Here is a 16338-nt window from a genome sequence, read left to right on the forward strand (position 1 = left end):
TTAAGATCTAATAACATTTTAGGTTTGAAAAATGTGAAAATCCTAAGGGGTTCACAAACTTTCTCAGCACTGTATCTGTTCACTCTCGCATTTGGTATAAGCCCTTGAGAAGCTTTTATAGCCAAATCTGGTTTTGGAGTTTATGTCCTGATTTTATGATTGGTTTGTTTACATCTCTTTTAGATATTGTATTTGACAAGGCGCTATATATAAGTCAAAGTTGTTTTTGGAGCAGGGTTAACAATATTACTAGCTGTAGATGCAGTACTAGCCACATACTGGAATGTGAAGTTGCTGAACTAACAATGCATTTATCATATACTTGCTATTTTGTTTGTCTTTGGCAAGTATATTGGTATTTTCTGCCCCCTGAACCTCAGGACCAAGCCTAACTTACCCCTGCTCTTTTCTGTTGCTGGTGCCTCACCCAGCTTCTACTCAAAGTCCTGCTCTCCCTCACTGACTCCTCTGGTCCTTGGAGGCTGAGAGGGCAGCTTCATGGGCTGCTCCTCAGTGCTCCTCCCTGCCCCCCTGCTCTGATGATGGTGGTGGGGGTGATGGCGGAGTCTGGGCCAGCCCCTCGTTTAGTTGTTGCCTGAACTCCTGCCTCGCCTGCCGGTTGGACTCCAGCAGCTCCTTCAGCTTGGTGTTGAGACTGTCGTTGCGCTCCTCCAGGTCGTCCAGGCACGAGTTGATCTGGTCCAGCATGGCGTTGATTGCTGCATACTCTTGAGAAGACACCGGGGTGAACGCACAGGAAATATGACAGAATTGAATGTTTTTAAACTTCATACACCCCAAAGGTCTCTATCAATTCATTCTAAAATGTCTAACACAGTACTCAAGAATGTCCATTCCAGGGTTTATTTAGTTTACTCAGGATACAGCCTGCTAGCCTGTTTACTGCTCAGCCCCGTGATCCAGACTGGCAAATCCGAACTAGATCCTGTCAGTTTCAACAAGACATCCAGGGCAGAAGCTCTTTGAATATTTACACAGTCCTACTGAAATGCTGCTGTGTTCAGGCACTGTGTGACACTTGTACAAACATGAATACAATTAAATGAATAAAATAAATACCGACACAGACATGTAAGTTAAAACAAAACAAAAAACACGAATTAAAATATGTACGAGTATGTATGACTTTATAACGTTTAAACGCAAAAGGAGGCCTAAGCAAACCCTTATGGAAGGAAAAAATATCTTGTAAATATATTGACAAACAATACATTGTAATTTTAGTTTTTAACATTCTTGAATGTTTTTTGTTGTTTTGGATTTTTTTTTGCATTTGTATAACTACTAACTACTTTAAAAGTATTCACATGTAAGAAAAAATAAAATTAGAGTACGCTTAATATATTGTACAATTGTGCAAATATATTGGCATATATTATATAATACATTTTGTAATCTTCAATATATTTACATATATTAATCAATATATTACATTATATTTCTCAATATATTTTCGTTGCGTAAGGGAACCCTATTTGGTAAATAACTGTTTATTATGTACGGTATGTAACTGCTTCATTTGAGGAACCCTGCTGATGCAAAGTAAATCGGCGCATGTCCGAATTCTAACTACAGTCGTGACAAATTTGCGATCATCTGACTGACAGTCAGTCATTCGCGTTGGCCCTTGTATTTCTAAACAAAAGCAATAAATATCAATAAGGTATAACCCATAAACCTTATCATATTACAATAGAATATATTATATCAAGAAAGAAAACTACAATTTAGATTTACCTTCTTCGCTAAACTCCTCTTCTTCGTCTACTCCTATAGAAACGTTGGGATCTCCATTTGGTCCAGACATGTTTTTCAAATGTAATAATAAACGTTCAGCTAAAACAGCAGCCTTGACCGTCAGTGTTTGAAATGTTAATGCCGTGCAGGTGGTCGAATCATAATCTACTATCCCGCCAATCACCATCAATTTATGTTTTAAATAAATAACAACTATCGTAACAGCTGACAAACACACGGTTTATTTCATCTATATCCCAAGACGACTGCTGCTGCAGTTTAAACGGATATAAATGATCAGCTGATGGTAGGTTGACACAAGGGGCGTGCTAGTGAGACTGTTTCGCCAGTTAGATTGCAGGCTTCTGAGTCTGCAGCCGCCGTCACGGCGTGTGCACAGCTTTGGCAGAGTAACTGCGCCGCACACGAATCACACATGGAGGCGAAGCACAGAGAAATTCTAATGGCAGGAGTGGATGCGATCGAAGCTTCCTTCGCGCTCCACTTGCTTTATATTTCACACCATCCTCCGAAAATATGGTAATTGCTATAAAGAAATAATACGAACGTATTTGTTGTGCTGTCGCATAAAGTAATGAGTGGTATTCTAACAGGCAGATCTGGGATTCTTACATAAAGCATGGGTCATAAGGTAATCTTAGAAACCCATTTCCACCACACCAAACAAGAAAGGAAAACAATAATACAAATTTAGCATTTCATTATTTAGACTCACTCGCTTTCTGCATATATTGCTGGTGTGAGTAATAATAAGCAAGGCTAAGGCAAATTGGATTTTGGCTTTGCTGTGTTATTTACAATAGTATATCTATGGGGCTATTGAGAAGTTTTCCTTTTAGAAGTTGAATTAAAGCACAAAGTGACCTGACATCTTCATTCTGGTGTATATCCCATTGCATTCTCCTCAAAGGCTCAGCTCCAGATTTCCCACAATGAACTATTCAGAGTTTACATTGTGAGACTGTATACAGTAGAACAGGTAAAATGCATATACAACGTAAATATAATGACGTTATAATGTATAAATATATCACTAAAACATCCACGCATAGTATTTTATTGTTGAACTGTTTCAGAATTGAATCATTTATGTATCTGTATTAGTTTGCCATATCTAGTTTGTAATTCATAGGAAAATGGCATGACTCGGAGGCGATTCACACCCCCTGCCTAGGTGGGAGCAGCATGTGGATTGAGGGTCGTATATGGTTGCCTCACACCTCTTTGTCAGCTGACGCTCCGCTATTATTTTGCAGCAGCGGCTGCTCCAGCGCAGGACCCCTTGAGAATCTGCGCAGCCGTGCCGCCGCGGAAGCCCGTTGATGCGTGACCTGGTGACTTTTCCGGATGAGGCAACACAGACGGCGAATTTGGACAGGTTTTGCGCAGAATCTGCGCAGATGTAGGAAAAGCTGCAGGTGCGTTCGTTGGGTTATTCTGGGCATATTCTGTGCAAACAGCTGACCAGTTTAGCCAATGATGTTTTAAGAATGATCTCCGTGAACACACCCATTGGCTAAATTGGTCAGATTCTGCTCATACTGATCTCCGTGAACGCACCCTGTGTCGTGAACACACCCAAAATCTGTTACAGTGTCGTGGTTATACAAAAACATCACCTGCTCCAAAAACACACACCTATTGCAGTTCGTTTGTATAGCGCATATTAACCTAATGCGAAAGTATATTTTCTGAACCAGCCTGCGAACTGTTTGTTCTGCTGAATTTAATTGGGTAGGTGTTCTACTGCAGCGACGGCGTTACGTCTTCCGGGGTCTTCAAGACGGTCAAAAAAATGTCACCTGACCATACAATTAAAGGTGACTTGTTGCACTTTTTTTTTCCAAAACAAAATAAGCCTGTGTTGTGATGGAGAAACAAAACATGCAGGGAAACACCTTACACTAATGAATACTACGTGCAGCATATCCATACTGTATATTAAACAAGGACCAGGGGTCACAAATGGAGTTTAGAAAAAGGGGCATTCAGAACAGAAAATAGGAGACACTTTTTTACACAGAGAATTGTGAGGGTCTGGAATCAACTCCCCAGTAATGTTGTTGAAGCTGACACCCTGGGATCCTTCAAGAAGCTGCTTGATGAGATTTTGGGATCAATAAGCTACTAACAACCAAACGAGCAAGATGGGCCGAATGGCCTCCTCTCGTTTGTAAACTTTCTTATGTTCTTATGTTCTTATAAGAAAATAAACCATGCGTAAAAAATTACTGTACAAATGTCACTGACACCCATTTCAAAAGACAAGAGTGAAGATACACAAATCTTGATAATAGCCGTTTAAAATTTTAAATGTATTGCTTTGGTTACTTTTTGAAGGGGTGTACATCTGGTGCAGCGTCTTCTGCAATATACACGGAATAAAATGTTTTGTTAAGACGTAATTGTATATGTAAGCATTTTATAATTTTTTGTTTTTGTTATTCAACTGCTATTCATGGATGCATTCAATCATCATCAGATGCATTCAATCCTCTATGTCAATGTATAATATTAATATCCTACCTATCTATCAGAGGTATTGGCACCCTTCATTTGAAACAATGTTATTTACTGATTCATTTAGTTTAACTGTACAGTTTATTAAATTATACTTATTTATCAAATATTCAGCCCAGAGAGAACTAGTGAAGATTCCAGTTGATTTAACTGAGTTGACAGGGGGTGCCGACTTGTCTGACTCTCCATAGACATAAGTCTTGGCCACCCTGTCTGAACTCATAATTTACCTGCCATCTTTATTAGATCTGGGTAGGATGAATGAGTGTTCAAAAAACATCAAAAACATATCACTGCTAGATAAAAATAGATCAATAAACTGAATTACATTTGGTGTCAAAAAACCACACACAAAACCCATTAACACAGAATAAATTACACAATTCCTGAAGTAAAATTTGACTTAAACGGAATGACAACTGAGGAAACCTCGTTTGTCAAAGAGCCTTCAAACAGAGCAGCAAGCAACTCTTAATAAAAAAAAAAAAAAAAAAAAAAAAAAAAACTTTTATTCTGGATAACAGTGATCCGGTTTAGAATCCCATATTTTCTGATCGAATTTAATTTTACTGGATCGTTTTTTCAGAAAATGTTGCTGCTCAATGTAATCCAGCAACAGCATTTTCTGAAAAAACGCACCAAAACGATAAGAACCCAGTAAGAGTTTCCGCGCTCTTCTAGTCTACAGTAACTAGGTGTGAACTCAAAACATGTTACTATATCTTTATGGACATACGAAAATATATGACAAGATCCAGAATTAGATTTAATTATAACACATTACTACTAGACTGGATGAGCGCAGAAACTGAGTTAGTATTTGCAAATGATGACGACGCGGATTATTTGATGACTTTTGCTGTTTTTGTATCAAAATCAGTTTTGGGCCGGGATAAACAGGTGGGCGAGGGATTCCCCCTGTGTGAGAATCAGCTTTCAAATAAGTGGCCCAAAACGATTTAACCCCTGCAATAGCTCAATTACTTATTCAATTTGCATTAATTGGATAACATGCCAACTTGCAATATGTGCCATGTTTGCCCGCTGTTTTCGTATCAAAATCCGTTTTGGGCAGTTATAAATACATATGGGTGACATAGAGGATTCACCTTGTGTGAGAATCAGCTTTGAAATAAGTGGTCCAAAAAGATTTAACTCCTGCAATAGCCCAATTACTTATTCAATTTGTGTTACATTTGTGGGATGCGATTAAGAAGTTGGAATGCAAATAAACTGGAATGCGAATAAGAAGCTGGCCGAATAAGTCAACTTTAGCATCATATACTTCACCACGTCTATCAACAAGAGCAAAGGGATTCCTATGGGTTTTTATTGGTTACACTTTGGAGTGCTGCTGCTCGTGGGTATGACTTGCTCACTGAAATATTTAGTGTTTTTGCAAAGAGGAGACGATAGCCTATCTATGGATACCTCGATATTTAGTGAGCAAGACGTCTAAGGGTGTAAATGGGGCAAAACTAGCGGGTAATATAATAGATACCGCTATGCTGCTGATACAGATTTGTTATTAATATTTTCGTTTTTTTTTTTTTTTTTTTTTTTTTTTTTAAGAAGGAGCGATTATTTTTTAAATAGTAGCAATATATTAATTGAGCAATATGTGTAAATGAGATAAACGAATAAGGAACCGGGAATAATAAGTAACCAACTTCCAAGTGGTCAGCTAAATAACCTTTGAGGAATGTAAACATTGGGTTGTCAACGCACACACACAAACACACGACTCCTGTAATAGGAGTGTTGTGCAGTTTTGTTGTTGTTGCTGGATATAACGAATCACTCTTTTAACGTACAAAAACAAACAACAACATATCTTCGTGTTTGTTAGTTGTATAGAAATAGGCAGTCACTGTGGAAAATGTTTTCTCTGTTTGGAAGTCTTCTCAACTTGGAGATACGTGGCTCCTGTAACAACAATCTTATCTTCCATGCCAGTGTTGACGTGCGCCGCCAGGTGGTTTAGCGCGATGCTGTACCTGACAAGCCTCGGTGCCAAGACCTCCGGAAAACTGAATCGGGGCTCCAAGAAGATTCACGCCAGTACTTCTGACAGTAGATGTGCCTGCTTTCTATAGGCCGGGCTCAGGAAGCAGCCCAGATGGTGACGTCAGGACAAAGTGGGATTCCAAGGATTCTTGTGAGAAAAAAAAAAAAAAAAAAAAAACTTTCCCAGACTTGTTCATTAGCAGGACTGATTTACAAGCTCCAAACTATAGTAAGCATTGTAATTTGGTAAGTCTATGTGGATATTGTGTTTCCGTGCCCTGGTGAAAGTTATTAGAAGTTTGCTGATGTTTTGAAGAAATAAACGTATCGTTGTGGGTTATGGTGCAGGAGCAAGCAACAACATCGCTTCTATAAGTGTATGAGTTCATTGTGAAGATCTGTCTGTTTCTTGTTATCGGTATATATATATATATATATATATATATATATATATATATATATATATATATAATTATATATATATATATATATATATATATTGCTTGTAACCTATGCTTGTATGCTTTATGGTTTATCGTGTTTATGACCGATATGTACAACATTTTTAAAACAATGTATTATGTATAGCAGTGGCGTGTACTGGGTTTAGTTCATGCATCGGGACTATATCATTTAACATGTCGGTATTGTTGACCGAAAACTGAGTACCTGTCTTGTTTTAAATTACTCGACACGACCCTGTTCCAATTTTATACACGGGTATCGATTTATTAATTTGAGAAAATATGCCATTGATTATTTATATATTTTCCCGAGTAATTCATTCGTATACTTTAGGTCAGTACTTTGGCTGGCACTAGGACCCAGTGAAAAGGCTAGCCTGTCTGCCTTGGTTGGTGCGCAATGCACTATGGGGCGTTGTAAAGGCGCAAAAAAAAAAAAAAAAAAAAAAAAAAAAGAAATCTGTATGCATTAAAGGAGGAGTGCGCATTAAAGGACGAGTGCGCATTAAAGGGCGAGTGCGCATTAAAGGGCGAGTGCGCATTAAAGGACGAGTGCGCATCGCAGCCTGCATTGTTATTTGAATACAGCATGGCTTGAGCTCCACTACGCGCTTGTGGCTGTGACGTCACCTAGAGAGCCTGGTGTTTTATGTGGTGCGCCGTTTTTGGCAAAACTATCCAGCCATTAATTTGTCAAATTCATTTGTCAATCGTTTTGTCAGTTCATGAATTGGTCCCATTTGTCCAGCAAGCGCCGAGCAAACGCTTCACACCGCCCGTACAGCCTTTCGTATTAATGAATTGACAAATTAATGAATTAATTATTAGATTAGTTAATAAATAGTTTATGAATTACTGTATGAATTGACAAATTTCTGGACGAATTTCTGGACAAATGGACCAATTTATATTATAGAATTAACACAACATTGCTTGCATTGGTAGAACTAGGCACATAATCAGCTGGAACCAATTGTGCCACAGACTTACATGCTAGCAGCTGGAAGCCAAACAGATACCGTTTTCCAATGACATATAGTTTAATTACATACAATAAAACCATCCCTTTTGCTTACTCCAAAGAACACCATAAAATAAAACTTTCACTTTCTTCAGACGTTAATCCAGAACACTCAGTTTATTTATAGGTTATGTACCAGCTCTGCTGAAATGGTTTAATGAAAACAGCTCAAGCTGTCCAGATTTGTTAAGAACACTGAAAATCTGAAGTGATATTCATGGCCCGCTGCAGCTGATGAACACTGGAAAATTCATATTTGCATTTGTTTTTTCTTTCAGAAGGCTAAAAATGATCATGTAAGTGTCTTTTAAAACTGTCAGGCAAACCTATCAATAATTCCCTACCTCTTTACAGAACCCCATAATGTCCTTGAGGGAAGGGTTAAAGGTCGACGATAATTTGGCCCTGATGAAGGAACTGGAGGATCGCCTGAAAAAACAGATTGATAAACTGGAGCACCTCCGTCTTTCTGCCTCAGAGGTGAAAGACAACATCACATCTGTACGTACTGTATGGCTCTACTTACATTTGTTTATATTGGACTCGTATGAAGACAGTTGTCTGTATTTTCCACTCCCGTATAGGTAAATAGCCCCTTCCATTATAAATGTATGACATGGGCTATTTGGCTGCAGTGGAAAATCGGGCCCCCTCCTGAATAAACCTCTTGTTTTTCTGCACTCCCAGGTCTAACAGCTGCCTTTTGCTGCTGTGATTCTGTAGTATGTAACACCCAGGGATACCCAGCTCTATACAATACTTTTCTTTCCAATATAATCAGTGTAAGCATTTTTCTGTTTTGTTTTGTTTTGTTGTTTTTTTTAGATGCCATACATTTTTTTTCCATGCAGTTGTATTACTTAGTTGGTTAGGCACACAGGTAAACAGGAAGCCCAGTTCATACGAGTCTTTTAATTCAATCAGCTCTAAGGTGGCTCAGGTCAGAGTTGCACAATTATTCTCCCCCAGTGTTGATTTTAAAAGATATTGTGACTTTAATTAATGTGGCTTTAATCCTTATAGCTTTGAATCCTACCTGCTTTTCAACCAATTGTACTGTATAGCAGAGCCCAGTGCTCTAACTGGAAACAAATACAGTGCGGCCTGTACACAAGATGTACACGGCCTGTATGACAAGCTGAGCATTTTGTTGTTTAGTGATACATTATCCCAGAGGTTAATTTGTAAACAAAAAGGTATCAGATCTTATAATTCAGGAAGAGGGACACTATTTTTGTTTCTAGACCTAATGTACTGGCCTTGATTTGCAACAGCTTCCATATATGCTTCAGGTTCTCATCTGCTTGTTGGTTTCGTGCCTTATTGTTGATAGCTGCATGCCCACCTTTGCCTAGTCATGTTTTAACATAATCTTCAGGTTTGAACAGTACCAGTGGCAGGGTGACTAGTCTAATGAACAGGAGTGACAAGCACACATTTCTTTGACGTTTCACCATTTGTTTTAGTAATCTTCTTAGTCGTTGATGTTGTATCCTAAAATATACACTTTTCTCATTCAATTCATGGAACGATACAATACGATCACTATTACGAGGTCTATGTGCAACTCATTTAATATCTGTTATAAAATCTGAGTAAAACTAGGGAAACTGCTTCATCTTGTAGACATTTCTGTCTTTTCCAATGTCTGAAGCTTTTGTTGAAACCTTTGCCAGCTAACAGGCGTGTTATTTTTGTTTATTGTAGCCATAGTTGCTTTTAAGACTGATGGAGTTTATTGTTCTGTTTGCCTTTAAGAGAGAGTGGGATTATGGGAAGGAGAAGGATTGTCGGGGTACAATACAAATGCATGTATGTAGAGAGTAGAGTTAATTAGGCAGAGCATAGGACATAGTTTCTATTAGGTGAAATACAACTACTTGTTTATTATTCACGTCAGTGTTCAAGCCTGGACAATATATAACAAGGTGCTTTAATTATAGTGGTGTTACTATTGTCATTGTAGCATTTGTGTTGCTACTAAATACAATGTTATTAAACCTGTGCCACTTAAGCCAAGTAAGTAAACCGCTGTGTCTATACTGTACTTGTTCATCTCTCATTTTGTCCTTTGAATTTCAGGCTCTGTCTCCCAGCAGTGAATCTGGGTTTGATTTTATTCAGCAGAACAATGCAGACCTGAAGCTGTCAATCGCAGACCATCTGGAGTGGCTGGCCAGGCTAAACGAGAGAATGGAGACCCTCCAAATGAACACCGCTGTCTTCATCCAGGTGAGCATGTTGATGGCAAGGACAGAGCAAGCAGCCTTTCTGTGCAACCAGACTAATCCTAGTGTTAAAAGAACTGTGAAAAATGATTAAGGGGACTGTACCTGTTTAGTTAGCTAACCCTAACCAATACTTTAAGCGCAGTAGTGAAACCAGGACTCGAGGTCCTACATCGGGTCGGTTACCCGCTGGGGACCCGCAAAAGCAGGAACAGTTCGGGTCGGAATGTTAACATTTTTCGCGGTTTGCGGTTCAGGTGTGGGTAAAAATAAATAAATAAATAATTTTCGGGTCAGGTCTGAATTTGAATCACCAAAACGTTTTCTGTCTTTTCAGCGTACTCATCTGCGACCCTTTCCCAAATAACATATTAGAAGGTCAATGTCATACAGCGACAGCGAGGAGCGACAGCGTGGGAGAAGTACAGTCGTGGAAAAATACACAGCAGTTTAGAAGCAGTAAGGAGAAATGACATCTTTAACTGCTTTAATCAGAAAATACATTCATTGGGTAATTACTGTAGCTTAAATTCTTCAAGCGTGTGTAAAGTGCTGCAAGATCCAGAACTTGCTTCAACGAGTAAGTATGCTAGAAATGGATCTGCAGGAAAGGAGAGAGCAACAGGAGTTTGAGGAAGCTGGCACACCCGAAATTCTTGGAAGTCTGCACTCCTAACAGACATTAAGCCACCAGGGAGATAGAAGAGGGTCAAAACAGCTGGGTTCAGGTAGGCAGAGACAGGGAAAAAAAGAAACTTAGTCAAACACAACCACCAGAAATCAAAACATCAAACTAATTTGGCCCACTTCAAAATTTATATGATCAAAACCAACATCAAGAGAACGAAAGGAATAATATATAGGACCACATAAACAGTGCTGGCCAGGCAGCAAAAAGAAGGGAGGTCATGATTGACGGGGACTCCATATTGAGAAACACAGCAATCTCAGTGCGCAGTCTGGTCCCCCTTACTACAACACTCTGCTGCCTTGATTATCCTCTCTTGGTTATCCGAGAGGGATGGAGATGAATATAATATTAATGGGTATACACTATATAGGAAAAACAGGCAGGACAAAAGAGGTGGAGGGGTAGCACTGTACATTAAAAATAGTCTTGAAGCCCAGGTGTTAAATCCGGAAGAAAAAAACAACTCAGAGTCAATATGGGTCAGAATAATGGTCAAAAATTCAAAGGGCATAATAATAGGGGCATGCTATACACCGCCAAATTCATGTACCGAGCAGAATAATCTGTACAATGACATTAAAAATGCGTGCAGCAAAGCAGAAGCCATATTAATGGTGGATTTCAACTTCCCCCAGATACAATGGAAAAACCTGGTGGGGAGCACGACAGATGGAATTGAAATGGTAGAAATGACAAATGACTGCTTCTAACGCAAAGTCAAAAAGGAAGTTGGAAAGATCAAAAAAGAGAAAGAAATGTGCATTGCTAAGGGGGCTAAAAACAATTCCAAAAAGTTTTTCCAATATTACAACTGCAAGAGAACATTCAAGGAGGAAATAACATTTCTAAGAGATACAAATGGCAAAAACATAGATAAAGAGAAACAAAATATCAAATATATTAAATTATTAATTTTCACAAGTTTTTACAAAGGAGGATACAGACAACATGCCCCACATGTCGACATGTTCCTATCCAGTTTTAAATAACTTTAGTATAACAGAGGCAGAAGTGTTAAAGGGACTAGGAGCTCTTAAAATAAACAAATCCCTTGGGCCAGATGAGATCCTCCCAATAGTACTCAAAGAAATGAAAGAAGTTATTTACAAACCGCTGACCAAGATCCATGCAACACAGGGGTTGTACCGACAGACGGAGAATTGCAAATGTAATACCGATCCATAAAAAGGGAGACAAAACCGAACCAGGTAACTACAGACCAATAAGCCTGACTTCTATTATATGTAAACTTAATAAGATCCAAAATGGAAAATAACCTATGTGATAACAGTATCCTGGGAGACAGTCAGCATGGTTTTAGGAAAGGGAGATTGTGTGTAACTAACTTGCTTGACTATTTTGAGGATGCAACATCAACAATGGATAACTGCAAAGCATATGACATGGTTTATTTAAATTTCCAGAAAGCTTTTGTCAAAGTTCCACATAAAAGATTCATTCTCAAACTGAACGCAGTAGGGATTCAAGGAAATGCATGCACGTGAATTAGGGAGTAGTTAACATGTAGAAAACAGAAAGTACTGATTAGAGGAGAAACCTCAGAATGGAGTGTGGTAACTAGTGGAGTACCACAGGGATCAGTATTAGGTCCTCTGCTATTCCTAATCTACATTAATGATTTAGATTCTGGTATAGTAAGCAAACTTGTTAAATTTGCAGATGACACAAAAATAGGAGGCATGGCAAACACTGTTGCAGCAGCAAAGGTCATTCAAAATGATCTAGACAAGATTCAGAACTGGGCAGACACATGGCAAATGACATTTGATAGAGAAAAGTGTAAGGTACTGCACGCAGGAAATAAAAATGTGCATTGTAAATATCATATGGGAGATACTGAAATTGGAGAAGGAATCTACGAAAAAGACCTAGGAGTTTTTGTTGACTCAGAAATGTCTTCATCTAGACAATGTGGGGAAGCTATAAAAAAGGCTAACAAGATGTTCGGATACATTGTGAAAAGTGTTGAATTTAAATCAAGGGAAGTAATGTTAAAACTGTACAATGCATTAGTAAGACCTCATCTTGAATATTGTGTTCAGTTCTGGTCACCTCACTATAAAAAAGATATTGCTGCTCTAGAAAGAGTGCAAATAAGAGCAACCAGAATTATTCCGGGTTTAAAAGGCATGTCGTATGCAGACAGGCTAAAAGAATTGAATCTGTTCAGTCTTGAACAAAAAAGACTACGCGGTGACCTAATTCAAGAAATTCTGGAAATCTAAATAAACCATGTCATATGCTTTGCAATTATCCATTATCGATGTTGCATCCTCAAAAAAATCAAGCAAGTTAGTTAGACACGATCTCCTTTTCCTAAAACCATGTTGACCCTGTTACCATATAGGTAATTTTCCATTTTGGATCTTATTATAGTTTCCATAAGTTTGCATATAATAGAAGTCAGGCTTACTGGTCTGTAGTTACCTGGTTCAGTTTTGTTTCCCTTTTTGTGGATCGGTATTACGTTTGCAATTTTCTAGTCTGCGTTTGCAGTTTAGTGTACTCTTTCTGTGTACTCTTTCGATCGGTTCGGATCGGGTCATAGGTAAGAAGACGGTGTTGCAGCGGGTTGTGGGTCCGGGTCAGGTCGGGTGCAGGTCTTATTAAAGCTGGGCGGGTCGGGTGGGTTCGGATCGGGCCGCAGGTAAGAAGATGGTGTTGCAGAGTGTTGTGGTTCCGGGTCGGGTGCAGGTCTTATTAAAGCTGGGCAAGCGGGGTCTGGTCGTGTTGGGTCGCAGGTAAGAAGACGGGTGTTGCGGCTGGTTACAGGTTTGGTTCTTATTAAAACTGGGCGGGTAGTGTCTGATCGGGTCGGGTCGTAGGTAAGAAAACAGTGTTGCAGCGGGTTGCGAGTTCGGGTCAGGTTGCCGGTCTTATTAAAGTTGGGCGGGTCGGGTCTGGTCTTGTCGGGTCACAGGTAAGAAGACGGTGTTGCAGCGGATTACAGGTTTGGGTCTTATTAAAACTGGGCGGGCCGGGTCTGGTCGGGTCGGGTCGCAGGTAAGAAGACGGTGTTGCAGCGGGTTGCGGGTTCGGATCAGGTTGCAGGTCTTATTAAAGCTGGGTGGGCCGGGTCTGGACTGATCGGGTCGGGTCGCAGGTAAGAAAATGTTGTTGAGGTGTGTTGCGGGTCCTGATTGCAAACGGGTCGTAAAAATCTGAGCTGTGCAAGGGTAGGAGAGTGGTGAGGGTATGAAATGGGTTACCTTGTTGATGTTGAATCACTGGGATCCTGTAAGATCTAACTTGACAAAGTTTTGAGACCAATCAGCTGCTATGAACTGGACGAGCATAGGTCTTCTTTTGTTTTTAAATGTTCTTATCTTTTTTATGTTCTTTAGAAGGACTTGAAGAACTTAATTCTTTCTTAGCTGTGTTATGTTATGCCTGTCTTATTGCACTTGATGTGCAATAAGGAAAACCTCTGCTCAGATGTTGAAAACATGCGCGCACGCCCGCACGCACGCACACGCACACACACACACACACACACACACACACACACACACACACACACACACACACACACACACACACACACACACACACACACACCACACCACGCGCACGCACGCACGCACGCACACACACACACACACACACACACACACACACACACACACACACACACACACACACACACACGCACGCACACACACACACACACACATTTGCGCGCACACCACACGCGTGCGTGTGTGTGTGTGTATTGGTGTGTGTGTGTGTGTGGTGTGTGTGTCGACACACACTCGCACACACACACATACACACACATACACACACACACACACAGCTGTCTGTGAGTAGTTCTGATACCTCAGCCTTTGTGGTTTAGGCATCAGATGAGTACTTATTTGCATCAGATACTTGACTCCAAGCACTACGACAATTATTATTTATTATTATTATTATTTATTATTATTATTATTATTATTATTATTATTAATAATAATAATAATAATAATAATAACAATAATAATAATAATGTTGTTAAATATTGCTTTATAAAATAAAATAAAATGTGTGGATAAAATATGCATAAAATAGCAATTCATATAAAATAAAATAAAATGTGTGGATAAAATATGCATAAAATAGCAATTCATATACAATAAAATAAAATGTGTGGATAAAATATGCATAAAATAGCAATTCATATACAATAAAATAAAATGTGTGGATAAAATATGCATAAAATAGCAATTCATATACAATAAAATAAAATGTGTGGATAAAATATGCATAAAATAGCAATTCAAAAGAATTTCAAAATGTATCATTAGCTGTAAGTCCCTTAAAGCTTCAGTACTCTCTCCACTGGTCTCATCATCTTTGGACTGCAGGTATGAAATTCCACCAATGATTGTTTGCTGAACAGTGTTCTTTTCTGTGGAAATATTTATTGGCCCTCACTTGTAGGCAGAATTCCCAGGGATAAGAGAGAGAAAGAAAGAGCATAAAAGTAACTCATTCACCCATCCCACAGTTTCAGTGCAGCAAGGTGGCACATTATGTGTGAAGAAAGGGACACTCTATATTCAAAAGGAAGATTGGTCAGAAGGCTGCTCTATAATGTTGTACCTTTTCCTTTTGCAATCTAACCTGGAGTAAAAACCGGCATAAAAAAACCCAAATCAAAGTGGGACAAGTGGAGTAGAAGCTAATGCAGTTCTTACTGTTTTCATTTCAGATGAACACCAAGCCCCGGAGCTGGAAGACCAAGCAGACCTCCAAGCGTTACAACCGCTGGCCAAAGCCTCTCCTTGGTGATGATGTGCAGTCTGAATTGGGCTGGTCTCCGGTCCGCACGCGCAGGAACAGTGACGCGGCCTCCGAGATGTCCTGTGCCTGGTAGCGACCTCTTACCATCCTGAATCGTACAGGAGCCAATTTCTGAACGGCCCCTATTAAACAGCTTTGTTCAGCTACCCCTACAGAAAATGTAGCAGTTCATGTCAACTAAAATATTTCTAAATTTCTAAAAATATATATATATTAAAATTTGGAGTGTCGATTCATTTCCCCCTGTTTGTACCCCCCAATACAGAATGTCCAGTTATGTAGCAACTCCCCACACAAGCGCAGGAGAATTAAAGGACGATCTGCCAAGCCAATCGCCTCTTACACCCAGGAGCATGACATGTGGTTGCTAGCTACCGTCCCCAAGAGGACAAAGGCCAAACCTGTAAGTGTCTGCTTGAGCTCACCAGCCACTTGGGGCCACTGTAGCATGGTGTGGTGAAACAGTCCCTACTGGTTGTCTGCCCAACACATGGGAGGGCCAGGCCAATGCGACATTCCCTGTGGTATCCCCAGCAAAGATCTGCAGTTTGACACAGCCAGGATATGAACCTGTGCACATGTGACTACATGACTCATCCTGCACTCCAAGCAAGCTTGCCTTTAAAGGGTGAGCCACTTGTGGACCCCTAAACAAATTATTTTTGTTAACAAATATACATGTCATTTATATAACAAATAATTAAAAAAAGGAAAATAAGCAAAAAAATTTTTTTAGAATAAACAGTAAATGTTTAAAGATGTTAACTTCACATTGCATGTTGTGTTAGAGAAATAAAGGAACAGCACTGATTTGAAGTCTGC

General features: G+C 39.4%; 2 protein-coding genes across 6 annotated transcripts; one reads left to right on the top strand and one right to left on the bottom strand.

Moving 5' to 3' along the window:
• Nucleotides 1-2048, bottom strand: bbln (bublin coiled coil protein). Its single transcript, XM_041239193.1, has 2 exons — nt 1759-2048; nt 1-728 (listed from the first exon to the last, which is right to left on the bottom strand). The coding sequence occupies exons 1-2, from the start codon at nt 1943-1945 to the stop codon at nt 511-513; spliced, it is 405 nt and encodes a 134-aa protein (XP_041095127.1). The 5' UTR covers nt 1946-2048; the 3' UTR covers nt 1-510.
• Nucleotides 2049-6226: 4178 nt separating this feature from the next.
• On the top strand, nt 6227-15741 carry LOC121307038. Of its 5 annotated transcripts, XR_005948265.1 has the most exons (5): nt 6227-6535; nt 8146-8292; nt 9874-10023; nt 10357-10478; nt 15425-15741. XR_005948265.1 is itself a non-coding variant. In XM_041239110.1 (4 exons), exons 1-4 carry the CDS (start codon nt 6377-6379, stop codon nt 15587-15589), a joined length of 600 nt encoding a protein of 199 aa, XP_041095044.1. In that variant the 5' UTR covers nt 6235-6376; the 3' UTR covers nt 15590-15741. The 5 variants fall into 5 exon arrangements, 4 of the variants coding, with proteins under 4 accessions (XP_041095044.1, XP_041095043.1, XP_041095045.1 ...); XM_041239110.1 differs by lacking the exon at nt 10357-10478 and having other exon boundaries at nt 6235-6535; nt 8146-8271; XM_041239109.1 differs by lacking the exon at nt 10357-10478 and having other exon boundaries at nt 6256-6535.
• The last annotated feature ends 597 nt before the right edge of the window (nt 15742-16338 follow it).

This window comes from Polyodon spathula, chromosome 52, assembly GCF_017654505.1.
Source record: "Polyodon spathula isolate WHYD16114869_AA chromosome 52, ASM1765450v1, whole genome shotgun sequence".
Lineage (NCBI taxonomy): Eukaryota > Metazoa > Chordata > Actinopteri > Acipenseriformes > Polyodontidae > Polyodon > Polyodon spathula.